This window comes from Pristis pectinata, chromosome 6 (genome assembly GCF_009764475.1).
Source record: "Pristis pectinata isolate sPriPec2 chromosome 6, sPriPec2.1.pri, whole genome shotgun sequence".
Classification (NCBI taxonomy): Eukaryota; Metazoa; Chordata; class Chondrichthyes; order Rhinopristiformes; family Pristidae; genus Pristis; species Pristis pectinata.
The window spans coordinates 26,288,273-26,302,272 of NC_067410.1; the positions used below are offsets into that span (position 1 = coordinate 26,288,273).

The 14,000-nt window shown below is 35.8% G+C and overlaps 1 protein-coding gene across 2 annotated transcripts in view; it reads left to right on the forward strand.

Moving 5' to 3' along the window:
• Positions 1-13,339, forward strand: part of LOC127571931 (monoacylglycerol lipase abhd6-A-like) — a 39,543-nt gene extending 26,204 nt beyond the window's left edge. The window contains exons 5-9 of one of the 2 annotated variants that reach the window (XM_052018684.1): positions 676-808; positions 2,790-2,947; positions 7,184-7,238; positions 9,721-9,821; positions 10,511-13,337. In XM_052018684.1, the coding sequence (XP_051874644.1) occupies positions 676-808; positions 2,790-2,947; positions 7,184-7,238; positions 9,721-9,821; positions 10,511-10,693 (630 nt within the window). In that variant the 3' untranslated portion in view covers positions 10,694-13,337. Of the gene's footprint in view, positions 1-675; positions 809-2,789; positions 2,948-7,183; positions 7,239-9,720; positions 9,822-10,510 lie in introns of both variants that reach the window. The other variant, XM_052018686.1, reaches the window with a different exon arrangement.
• The last annotated feature ends 661 nt before the right edge of the window (positions 13,340-14,000 follow it).

Sequence of the window (14,000 nt, forward strand, 5' to 3'; positions counted from 1 at the left end):
AAATGAGCTTATCTCCATGGCAACTTGTATCTTATCTTTAATAGAATAAAATCTACTCTGGATTTTATTTATCATTTGAACTACTAAAGTTAATAAACATCTTTTCAGATCTTTGGGCATGTGGTTTTTTAAAGTCTAGAAACTGCAGTAATATGTTAATATAAGGAAATAGTGCATGATTATGTACCATACACTTACCAGTAAAGTCTTCCAAATGCTTTAACTATTTATACATTTGGACATCTCCTTTGAATGTAAAACAGATTGCTTCTGAAGTAGATTAAATTCATAAGATGACCTTCCTTTTCAGTCAGACTTCAAACAATAATCCTTGATTTATAGTCATGTAATGGATTTTCTAAAACAGATGATGTTCGAGGCTTTGAGTAAATTTAAAAATGAAATGCACTGAATTGCCATTTAATAATCCTTTGAATTCTATGTTGCAATATACTAGAAAAAGAAATTGTGAATTTACAGAAGAGCTTATCGATCCTCCCTATTTGCAAAAGAGTAATCCTTTTTATTTCCCTAGATGTAAAGGCAGAGCTGTTTTTATCTATTTACAAACTTTTAATTAACTCAGTTTAGTTTCTGATTTTAGAGTTTGAAGATCTAGGTCAGGCTGCTTTAAATTGAACTGTAAACCCTGAATATTTGTTTTTTTCTTTCCAGTTTGTTGAATGCATTGGGTTGAATAGAAGACCATTCCATCTGATTGGTACATCAATGGGTGGTAATGTTGCTGGTGTTTATGCTGCTCAACACCCGACTGATGTCTGTGGCCTAACACTCATCTGTCCTGCAGGTAGATGTTTACTAACCCTGACCCTCAGTTTAAGACTGGATAACAAAGGGCAATACAAAAATTTTAAAAATGGCAGATGTTGGCAATAAGTAGTAAAAGCAGAAAATGCTGGAAATACTCTGCAGGTCAAACAGCATCATGGAAGAAAGAATCAACCCCTTTCAGGAGGACACTGAACAAAGTGATTTTGTCATTTTTATTGTTCATTACTAGATTCTTGCTGTATCATTTTAAAACATAATTTAATCTTTGCTTCAGAGTTTCCTATCAAAAGGCTGCCAATCAGACAAATATTTCCTAATACAACTACTGCACTTGCATAGTAACAAACATTTGGAGCTGCCAGTGGTTAGTATTTGAACTTGACAATGTAGAATATGCTAATTGCTATACAAATAGGAAGTGTTGGAAATACTAAGCATGTTAGGCAGAATCTGTATAAAAACAGACTAACACTGAGAGCTAACACTCCAAGCCATCAGAACTGGTGACCAGATGAACTTGATATGAGAGTATACCACGGAGTAAGATGATAATGGACTGAATTGAGTAGGGAATTCAGCTAGAGGAGGAATTTGGAGCAAAAGAGGAAGGAGTAGTTTATTTGAAATTTAAGTAGATAACAATATAAGCTTAATAGAAGCATTAGAAATGACAGCACAGTAAGAAATAGTAAATTTTGCTTCCTCCAGGAACTGGGCCTTTTGGGTAGAAGCTGTATCGAGGGAAAAAATTGAATGTGCACAAAATGTCATCTGAGACCACTTGAGCTCATGCTTGCAGAATTTGATGCAGGTACATAAATAATTCCAGAAGTGAAGCAAGAATTTAACAGGATGTCTATTTTATCAAGAGATGTTAGTAATGGAGAGAAAAAACTGGTTAGCAGAAGTTCAGGAAAATATGAGGACCGATGATTCAAAACATGGGCCTCTTTATGTTTGCAGATCTGTTGTAATAATTATGTCCTAAGGTTTGAGCTGCTTAGAATGTGGAGCAGAATCTTCATCAATGAAACCAACCTGCATAGCAACTGTTTTTAAAAATTTATTTATGAACTGTATGTATAGCTGGCAAGGTGAATATTTAATGCCATTCTCAATTGTCCTTGAAATGACCATTTCAGAGGACAGTTAAGAGTCAACTCCCTTGTTAAGGGTCTGGAATCTTAATTAGGCCATTCTACATGTATGGATAACAGATTTCCTTCCCTAAAGGACATTTGTGGACCAGATGGGATTTTATAGCAGTCATGGTAAATCTTCTTGATACTAACCTATTATTTCAGGTTTATTTAATAAACTGAACTTAAATTCCTCAGCTGCTGAGGATCTGAATTTGTGTTTCTGCTGACTGTTTGAAAGTCCAGTGTCATTATACTGGAACAACCAGGCTGTCTTAGAAACTGAACTACAATCCTCAGAACTGTGAGCGAGTGTCAATCTTCTAGGCACATCATGGCACTATTCATGTAAGAATGTTTTAATTTAAACTACAGAGGAAGTTGGTGGAAAAATCCATAATGAATCTGTAAAATCAGGCAACTGTGTCACTTAGCTTCTTGTAGCAATTATTTGTTTCTGCACTGCAATTTATAGCAGATCTGTTTGATGGATGGCAAAAGTATGAGAATGATAAAAGAGGAAAAAAGATGTTATAACGGAGAGACATAGTGCCAGTTATGGTCATATAACTTCAAATTTGATGAAATATCTTTGATTTAATGAAGGTTTTTGTAGCTCACATAAATTCAATTCATGGAATTCATTTCATCTGTCTTTGCCTCTGGTTTATAATGAAACAATCAAGCTGTACAGAATGGGTATAAAGCAATGATGTCCTCTCTTGTATTGTTTTTAATATAGGGAGTGCAGAGGCATGGTGAATTCACATTAACATTGTATGAGCCAATAACCATAACTGGGTCATTTGTGTGGAGCAATTTCATTGAATATGGTGAAACTTCCCTTTCTGACTGTAGGTCTGCAATATCCCAGAGAAAGTAAATTTGTAAAAGAATTAAAGACACTGGAGCAAACGGGAGATGTTAGCAAGGTCCCACTAATCCCATCTACGCCTGAAGAGATGGAGGAAATGCTGAAGCTTTGTTCCTATGTTCGCTTCAAAGTACCTCAGCAGGTATGTCGATTCAAACATAGCTGCTTGTAGTGGAAGTAAAAGGGTAAAATGTCTCGGGCACAAGATGCTCACTGCTTCTATGTTTCAACTGTTTAATAATGAAAAATCTCAGTATAAGAAAACTATTTTGTTTGCAGCTTCACGCTGCACTGTAGTTTTATGTTACTTATGTCCGCTGACATAAAATCAGCTGATAGCAACCATATGACTTCCATACAAACAACTGTTTTAACTGACAACAGTAATCAGAATCCTTTACGTTTCTCAGTACCAACTGAGGACCATACCGTGCCAGCATACAGCATAAGATATTGACCAGTACCAAGACTATATTTTTGTTGTACTCACCTAGGCTACATTCTCTACTACCAATAATTAATCCCATCTGTAGTTTAGTATTGTTTGTAGCCATGCTGATTAGATCTCCCAAAACTGAATGCTGTTCTCATGCCAGTTATCTCTGCCTAGCCGGCTGCAAGCACACTTGTCCTTTCTGTGCTTTTTTTCCTCTATAATCAGCAGAGGAACAGTTTACCTCACAGAAAGCAGGAAGAACAAACTAACCTGATTCCTTCTCAAAAAGGAATGTGCTGCCATCATCAATTATGACGAGACACGTTGCACAAGGATCTGTGTGCTATGAATCACTCTGACCCACCTACCACACTGTAAATAGCTCCACATGGAGCTCCATCCATAGAGCAGTGCTGTAATCAAGAATTTTTTTTAAAAGAAAATATGGAGATATATCATGAATAAGACTGGAAAATGAGCATTCATGTAGTTACAATTCAGTGGCTTTACCATTGTTGAATATTGGGTCACCATTGACCAGAAGCTCAACTGGATGAGCCACATAAACACTGTGACTATGAGAGCAGGTCAGAGGCTGGATGGCCTGTGGTGAGTGACTGATATGCCAAAGCCCTTCCACCTTCTATAAGGCACATGTTAGGAGTCTGGGGGAATACTCTCCACTTTCTGGGATGGGTATATCTCTAACAATTCTCTGAAGAAGCTTGATACCATCCAGTACAAAGTAGCTAGATTGATTGGTAACCTATCTACCAACCAAGCATCTGTTTCCTCTACCACTGGTGCACGTATCTACTGTGTGTACTCTCTACAAAACTACTTCTGGCAGGCACGGTAGCGTAGCGGTTAGCGTAACGCTATTACAGCGCCAGCAACCCAGGTTCAGTTCCAGCCACTGTCTGTGAGGAGTTTGTACATTCTCCCCATGGGTTTCCTCCGGGTGCTCCAGTTTCTTCCAACATTCCAAAGACGTACGGGTTAGGAAGTTGTGGGCATGCTATGTTGGCGACACTTGTGGACTGCCTCCGGAACACTCTACGCAAAAGATGCATTTCACTGTGTGTTTCAATGTACATGTGACTAATAAAGATATCTTATCATATCATTTACTGTCACATCACCTCTCAAACCTGTGATCCTCATTAGGGTGGCCTTCAGTTGCATGGGAACACCTGTACATTTTCCTCCTAGTCATGCACCATTCTGACTTGGAAATGCATTACCATTCCTTCATCACTAAATCTTGGAACTGCTGCCTCAACAGCACTGTGGCATTGACTTTACCAGAAGACTGCAGCAGTCTAGAAGGTGCCTCACCACCTCATTTCAAGGGGAATTAGTCATTGGCAGTAAGTGGTGACTCTACCAGTGATGCTCACATTCCAAAAATGTATAAATAGAAAAATTTTGCCTTTATATTGCAAAATTTCCTGTGGAATTCCTCATAGTTACTTGGAATTTGAAGGATGGTGATGATGTTTAGTTGTGGATGGTTTTATGTTAGAGCAGGTCTGTCTTCTATAAAATTAATATTCATGTATTTTTCTGATGACATGAGTAGCATATGCCAAACTTATTTTAAGACTTAGCAGGAGGATGTGTCTGTACATATCAGCTGTTTATAAGTTTCTGGCACATGGGTTTAAAGAGCAGCCTTAACACCAAGGTTAGAAAAACAGTAGGAAATGTGAGTTTTATTTTCCCATCTTCACAGCAGAGATACTTGTAAGACTATAAACTTGACAAGTCAATGATGTGTTGTAATTTTTATTTATGTTTTCTAAACAAAAATCTCCATCACTTTTTATAAATATCTAACCTTTTATTTAAAAAGTAAAACAAGTATTCCATAAAATCAATGGAAACATAATAGTCAAAGCCACTGATTTACATTGCACCATTAATCATGGATACTAGTCTATAAATACCATGTATAGCTCCAACACAATGTAATAATAATTGAATTTAGTTAGAGTATAATGAAATTAAATTTCTTTCAGAGAAAGAGTGAGACAGAACATTATACAAACACCCATTTTTAAAATCATAATAGTGCCTATTTCCACATCTGTAATTTTGCCTGACTCAGCCCAAGCCTGAGCTCATATGCCGCTGAAATCCTCACCTATGCCTTGATACCACTGAAGATGGCTGTTCCAATGCACTTCCAGTTACCCCTCTCATTTGAACATACACTTGGGGTCACCCAAAACAGTCCTTGTCCCAAATTTTACTGTGTCCTGAGTTTATGTCACTTCTGTAATGTGCTGGCCTCTATTGGGTACTGGTTAAACAACATCCATTTTATAATTCCTACCCTTATTTTCACATCCTTCCTGGCTTCATTCCTTTAATCTCTTCTAGCCCTAAAACCCTTTGTTATCTGCACTCTTCTAATTATGGCCTCTTGATCATTTTGAAGTTTAATCACTTCACCATTGATGGCTGTACCTTCAGTTACTAAGGCTCTAATCTCTGGATTTTCCATCATAATTTTCTTTGTCTTTTATCTCCTTTTAAAGTATTCCTTAAATCATCCCATTTTGACCACCCTATTGGTCATCTACCTTCATGTAGCTCAGTGTTAAATGCAGATTGATAATGCTCCTGTGAAGCGACTTGGGGAAACTTGTTGCAATATAAATGCCTTACAAATACATTGTTATTGTTCCTGAAATTTGGGATGAAACAGCCAATATATTCCGCCTCACCATGAACAATGCAATTGGAGATATCTTGGTGCTACATAAAAGTTAATTACCTATCAAAATCAAACCATGTCATTAAATAAAAATCATAATGGAGTTTTTGAGATTTGGTGTTTCTCCTTTGGAGCTCTGAAAAATCTTCATATTAAATAAATGCAAATGCACACACATAGAAAATGGACCAGTTGAAGGTATTGGTCTGACTCTGGTTTTGCAATGATCTAACAATCTGCAAAGAACATTTTTATTAATGAAAGAAGCTGCACAAATGTGGAAAACAATCTTCATCAAAGTGGCTCTGAGGAACGGGATGAATTATTGAACACTGAAGGAAACAGTTAGCATTTAATTATGGCCAAAAATAGAAAGGAAATGTGTGCTGATGACATCACTGGATCGGCCTTTTTCCTTGATGAGTCATGAGCGGAGGCAAAACCATCCCAACCTTGAGATAAAATAACATTTGCACAATGCAGTGGCTATTGTGCAATGTTCCATCAGGAAAACTTTGTGATTCTAGCAGTTTAATTTTGGGACAGATACAGAACCTCAGCAAATTGGTAAGCATCTACGTAAAGGGAAACAGAGTTAATGTTACAGCTCCTTGACTTTTTTTTCTGATGAGAGGGAAACGGAGTTGATGTTTACTCTCTGGTTATGACATCTGCTGTTATGAACTGGTAGGTTTAGCATGGGTGTTGTGCAATATTGAGGGAGTTTACCTATGCTTACTTTGCTGACCTGGGTGACGTAGTCTAAATGTATTATGCTCTTGCTCCTTTCAGAGTGTCTGAATAGAATATAAATGAAATCAAATTGGTTCAGTTTTGACCTCCACGTTTCACATTTCAATTTAAACCAAATCTAGTAATCATATTTTATCCTTAAAAGAATATACAAGGAAAAAGGGAAAGAAAATAGAACTTGCATTTATGTAGCACCTGATCACATTGTAACTCCAAATCTTTCACACTCAATTAAATACTTACAAACTTCAAATACTATTGTTCTGTAAGGAAACGTAGCAGCCACTTTGGAAGAGGAATGAAAATACACCAAAGACAGATAACTATGGAAGACATAAATAAAAGCCAGGGTTAGATTTGTCAGCTTCTGAAATAGATATGTATTCAATAAGTTAAATATAAAATTAGGATTCAATCCTAATTGCGAAATGTACATTTTGTCAATTTATTTCCCTTATTTTTCCTAGATTCTTCAGGGTCTTGTGGATGTTCGACTGCCTCACAATGACTTTTACCGTGAACGTAAGATAACTTTTTAAATTTAAATGCAGTGTTCTTTACAATAAATTAATCAGTTTGAACAAACATTGCTCAAGATTAGTGGAGTAAACAAGTATCAGCGACACTTCTTTATGAGATAATACTCAGAATTTTGGTGAATGGTTATGTAGTCTGCCCTTTATGCATTAGGACAGGTTTGTATTCACTGTAACATTCTAAACTAAGTAGGAACCTGAATTATTTTCCACCATATACTGACAAGTCACCCACATCAGTAACTGCCACATCATTCAAAGTAATTCTCATTCATAAATGAAGCAAAAATGAATTGAAATACTTCTATAGAATTATATATAGTGTGCGTTTAAGTGGCAGCATAAAAATTGCAAAGAGATATTGATTGATTAAGCAAATGTGCGCAACTGCTGAAACATTGTAGGCCGAAGGGTCTGTATTGTGCTGTACTTTCTATGATTCTATGAAATATGAGGTCTTCCATTTTGGACAGAGTCTAGATTCTTGAGCAAGACTAGCCACTTTGCAAGAGGAATGAAAATACACCAAATAAAGATAACTGTAAGGTATGGAGGGCTATGGTCCGTGTACAGGTAGATGGGACTAGGCGGAAAACTAGGCTGGCATGGACTAGATGGGCTGAAGGGCCTGTTTCTGTGCTGTAGTACTCTATGACTAGCAACAGTGGAATGCATGGACCTAATAGCTTAACATTGCTATCGCCAGATGTTTCCACTAATTGTCTTTGGAGTTAGTTGGTTGTGCAGTTTATAGATTGATGTTGCATAAATAAGGCTTAAACTCACAAGACTATGACAAGAGCAGAAACTAAGAGTAAGATGTTAATCAGAATGGTTGGAAAATATCATCAAAGCTTAGTAATTGACTTTTCAATAAACAAATACTTATCATTTAATAACTATAGCATTTTATTAAAGCAAATCCTGTACTTGTTTTCATCATAGATTTTCAATTAAAACAACGGCTAATTGTGAGATGTGGGTCACATTGTATCATTATGCCATCGGATTGTGGAGTACCATAGCTCAGCATGATCCTGTCCATGCCCAATATCCATACTGGCCAAGTTTCAATCAAGAACGTTGTAGCTGAATTTGTGTGTCGACTCTAGCCATGTTCTCTCATCCCAGCTGAGGAAACAGCAGGGATCCAACTTTTTTTTTTGTATGCAGTTTTTCTATTGCTGCATCTGGTGGCTATTGTGTACAGTAACCATTAATGCCCATTGATGTCAAAGTCATATGCCCAAGTACATGTATGCACAGGTGCAATTAAAAACTTACTAGCAGCAGGCACATAGCATCATTCACAAGAAAAATATAAATTAAGCATAGTATACCTAATTTTTACAAGAAAAAACACAATTAGGAGAACAAAAAGTCCATTTTAGTGCAAAGTGATCAGAGTGGCCATAGTGTTGCTAAACTGTAGTGCTGATTAGGGTTTTGCCGGTTGGTTCAAGAGCCAAATGGTTAAAAGGGAGGTAGCTGTTCTTGAGCTAGTGAGGCTTCTGTACCTCCTGCCCGATGGTAGCTGCAAAAAGATGGCATGGCCTGGATGGTGGGGGATCTTTGTTGCCTTCTTGAGGCAGTGCTTCCTGTTAGATACTACCGATGGGGGGGAGGGATGTGCCCGTGATGTTACAAGGCAGGAATGCTTCTTGCATTCCTGTGCATTTGAATTGCCGTACCGGACCATTTCAAAGGGTACCTGGAGATAGGCAATGGATAACACCCTTTCCAATGATGTGCACATCTTCAACATATTTTAAAATAATATTTGTGATTTATTCATTATTATAGACAGTTAACCTTTGTTACTTTGCCTTTATTTATACTTGTGCTTTTAGTAAATTACATATTTGAAACCATAAGTTTTTGTTCAGCTGCCTCATACTTCTCTATTGTTATATCTGGCTCTTAATTCTGCAAATGTCTATGCCTTCCCAAAGACTTTTTACTATTCACTTCACTCTTGCAAAAGGCTTACATTTGTGTTAAGAGAAAATTTCAACGTTGTGCTTTTTATACTTCACTCACAATATTCTACCAAGAATTAAATTATACCCACAAATTCTGGGGTATATTGCTTCTGATCCTTCCCTGGTCAACTCAACATGCATTAACTCTAACCTTCTCTATTTTGCCCCTCAATCAACTTTCTATCCCTGCTGGTACAGTGGTACCCTTCTGCAGCAAAATTGTGCACCAAATACCATCTGCTGGTAGTTAATTCTTGCCCCTGCTTATTAATGTTTTTAACTTTTTTGTGTGGCAGATTATAAAAGTATGAGCTGGTAACACCACAGCGAGAAAATCCAGGCATTCTAGGTCGTAAGATGAACATTGTATACAACTGCTTGCTTTGTCAATTAGATTGCAGGGCTGTGAAACGAATGATACAAAGACAGAATTAAGATTCTAATTTTGTAACTTTTTCCAATTCTATTTACTGTAACTGTGCACAGTATTTCTGGAAATAGCTGGAGAAAACTCAAGACACACTTTACAGGAACACATGAACCTAATCAAAGCTCCGACTCAAGTCATTTGGGGAAAGCAGGATCAGGTAAGATCTGTAATTATTATATTTAACATGTAGTGTTAACTATTGGCATAATAATATCCTGACGGTTAAAGAATATCTTGTTGAAACTCGCTGTTAGGCTATTTGAATTTATTACAAATTCTAATGCAGAAGATATTGGAACTATTTTTCTTGGATGAGAAAACTCTCACTTGGCTATCAGTTTTCACAACAATAGGATGTTGCAAAAGAGACACAGCCAATTTACACACAGCAATGTCCCAGAAACAGCAATAAGAAATAGTCTGTTTTAATAATATTGGCTAAGGCACTGGGAAAACTCTCCTGCCTGAAGGCAGATGGATTCTCAATTAAGGGTATCATTTGAAAAGTAGCATGTCCTGACAGTACTGTACTGAAATATAAGCCTAATTTATTTTGAAATACATTTTCAAGCTATGACTTTTATACCATAGAGGCAATGCTTGCAACATTCAATAATATCAACAATCAAACAAGCAATAATGGAAAACTATTGCTCAACAATGACATCATTAATGGATGGAATAGATATCCATCTGCATAATCAGTTAAAAGTCTGTGGATAAATTTGAAAATAAATTTGGGTAAATATGTAACTGAGAGATCAAACATCTCCATTACTTAGGATTAAAGGTTTCATTTTATAAAGTCATCTAAAGATTTTTATTCCTTGTTCCTCATGTGGCTAGGTACTTGATGTTTCTGGAGCTGGAGTACTTGCTGAAAACATTCCTGGGTGTAGAGTGGATTTCTTGGAAAACTGTGGTCATTCTGTGGTGATGGAGCGGCCCCGTAAAAGTGCTAAACTCATCTTGGAATTTTCAACTTTGCTGCAAAACCGAAGATCTGAAAGCAATAAGAAATTAGCCTAACAATTATAACAGAAAGCTGTATTGCTTTGGATTGGAAATAAAATGTGATGCTGTAACAATTCCCAGGAAACACTTGTGATTGGAATGAATGCTAATGATCCTGATTATTAAGAGCATTATTTTACAGTGTTTGATGGTAAATTTAAAATACATTAGCCATATTTTGAAAGACTCAGAGCATTACCAACAAATAAAAGCATGCAGTATATAAAGATTAACTAAAATCAAAGAAAAACATAATTTCATCCAAATTTCCCATGCTTTGTCAAAATTTCATTTTAATATTTTTAATTATGCCAGTCAATGGCAGTAACGGTGCAGGAATGCATTAGGTTTACATTTTTTCCAGTTTGACCTGTTTCCTAAAGTATATAAATCATTATTGTAATACATTTAATGTGTAATTTATATTTCAGTTATAATTATTAATTTATTATTTATTAACGTGTTCCTTTTGACTGTTTGGCATTCACTTTTAAATCTGTAGTAGTTCAAATAACTCTTCCAACAGCATTGTTACAGGGAGGGTGACAGTTGCTATCAGTGTTATATAGTGCAGATATTCTTGTAGTTTTGATAGGGAATTGCATTGTGTTGACACCTTTATATAGATAACAAAAAATGCTCACAAACAGTTGCAAATGGCCGCCACAGTTACACTTTATTGAAACATTGTGAACCTAATACTTCACATGACCATCAACTAAAACAAAGGTAACAAAATCTGGAGAATGATAAATTATATTAACTTAGTTTTCACATTTAATAAATATTCCACAAACATATTCAATTTAATATTTTGAAAATAGAACTGGGCAATGATTTGGTTAATGTATGGTTTGTTGCCAATAAGTAAATGCTGCCTTAGTTCATTGTCTAGACTTCAGCTACCCTCACCCTAGTTCAGCAGAAACATTGTTGAGTTTGTGCTACCTCCATAAGCTTTCATTTCAGGATAATGTTTTAAGAAAGATTATAGTTAATGGACCTAACGCTGTATACAATTACGATCTGATGTGCATCCTTGCAGGTGGAAAAGTTTAATCATTACTCAAATAGACAATGGCTGTTTCCAGAAATTAATAATATGCCCTCGTTATTAATCTGTGAATGAATTATGAATTCTATGAATTCTATTAATGCTACTGTAATTATACTTAAATATGTGTAATGCATAAATATTCCATTGAGAGATAATTCTTAATGTTTTTTTAAATTTTTGTGGGGGGTGGGATCTCAATTGTTCCAGAAGTCAAATGCTAGAATCCCATTGGTGTTCAAGGAGGCACCCATGCATTTTAATTGTACTCTTAACAGGCAGTTGAGTTTGTCTGAAGTCATTGGACATGTTGCACTAACAGTTGTGTCATGACTGTAAGTACTTCTAAAAGGCTGAAGTAGCAATAACCATCATGCTCCATTGGAGATCACTTTTGCTTAACAGTTGTTAGTGGATATGCTTTCTGTCCTGAACCTTGCTATCTGAAGTAGTAAGTGCTAGATTGATGTGAGTCTAAAGGAAAGAAATCTGATTTATTTTGAATAGTATTATTAATGACTCGGATTGATATACTTTGTCAGTGGATATTTTAAGATCAAGGTAATCATCCACTGCCTGGAATAATGTAAGCTTTGCTATGAAAGCTACCCTTATTTAAAGTATTGTAAATATATTAAAATTGGCCTTGTTTTGGAGGATTGGAATCATCAATATCCTTTCATCTCTATAAGCAAAGGTTGAATACAATACTCAAAAACTATTTTTCTCCCAGTTTCTTCCTTTTGCTTTTGAAAAGTTTATTGAAATAAATGCAGTTTACTGCTCAGTAACATAAATTTGCAGTAGCAAAAATGATTACAAATATGATTCAAAGTCGTGGTTCACTTAGTCTATGAGAATATATAGCTATGGAAAAGAAAGTGTCCTGTGGGTATTATTCTCTGAAGTTGATGCAGATGATTGTTTGATTTGGGGAAGCTTTGCATTTTCAAGATTTGTTCTGTTTAACTTGATTATTGGAGTTATAATTTACAAATTAAATGCATGTTTTACTCTAGTTTTATTTTTCACAACATCTATACAAAAGATACAATTAGTTTTTACTTTTAGAATTATTTCCTAGCTGAAAATGTTTTAAAAAAATCAGTTAAATGGTAATTACCCACAAAATTTTTCTCCATTGGTGAAGAACCTATCTTTCCCGTAAGGTTCCGTTAAGTAGTCTCTATTGTGTTTATTGTAGATTTGTGAGTAAGGCAAAAGTACAATCAAAAATGCATTATACTTGTTCAAAAATAGCTGTGCCTGCTAGAATAATCCTACAGGTGAAAAAACTATTTTTCACCAGCAGACTTTTAAATAAGTGGTTCCTTAAAAACCCTGATTCATTGTTTTACCTAATAATTCTGTATGTGTTGCAGTTGTTAGCAAGTGTTTTGGATATCCTAACTGACCTTTGTTTTATCTAGATATACTCCATCATAGAACAAAAAAACTGGTTGTAAAGAAGGATGTAAATAAACTTTTTTACCTCTTCCATTTTGGCTGCATCCAGTAAAGATTGATGTATTAAGTATGCATGTTATAGGACAAATAAAAAATAATGGAATAAATATCTTCTGACCCTTGTTCTAACTCTGCAGAACTCCTTATGTAATTCCCAAATATGTCCAGTGATATCTTAATAAAGACATTCTTTCATGACAATCTCTGATTCAAAGATCCTCTGAAATGATTTCCAGTTTCTCAAGATGCACTCAGCAGCAAACAATCTGCTGGAGAAACTCAACGAAAGGAATTTCCTCCCACAGATGCAAAGAGTCACTAGATTGATTCCTGGAGTGGCATATTTGTTCTGCGAGGAGAGATTAAGCAGATTGGGCCTATACCTTCTACAGTTTATAAGACTGAGAGATCATCTCATTGAAACAAACAAAATTCTTACAGGGCTTGATGGGGTGGATGTCAAGAACACAAAGTCTCAAAATAATACTCTATGCCCGAGGCCTGTGAAGACCCAGTTGTTGAGTATGCAAGACGAAGACAGGCGGATTTTTACATGTTAAGGAAACAATGGATAAGGGATGAGTTCAAGAAGGAGGCACTCGGGTAATAGATCGGTCATGAGCTTGCAGAATAAATGAGTATACATGAAGGGTCAAATGGCCTACTGCTCCTTATCATTGATCCAGGGAAATACCAAAGAAATAGCACTTTCTGTCAAATAATGTCACAAGCTGCTCCTTTTAAAGAGTTGTGGCCATCTTCAGATTTTTTTTGCTAGGTAACTCTTGTATTCTACATTAT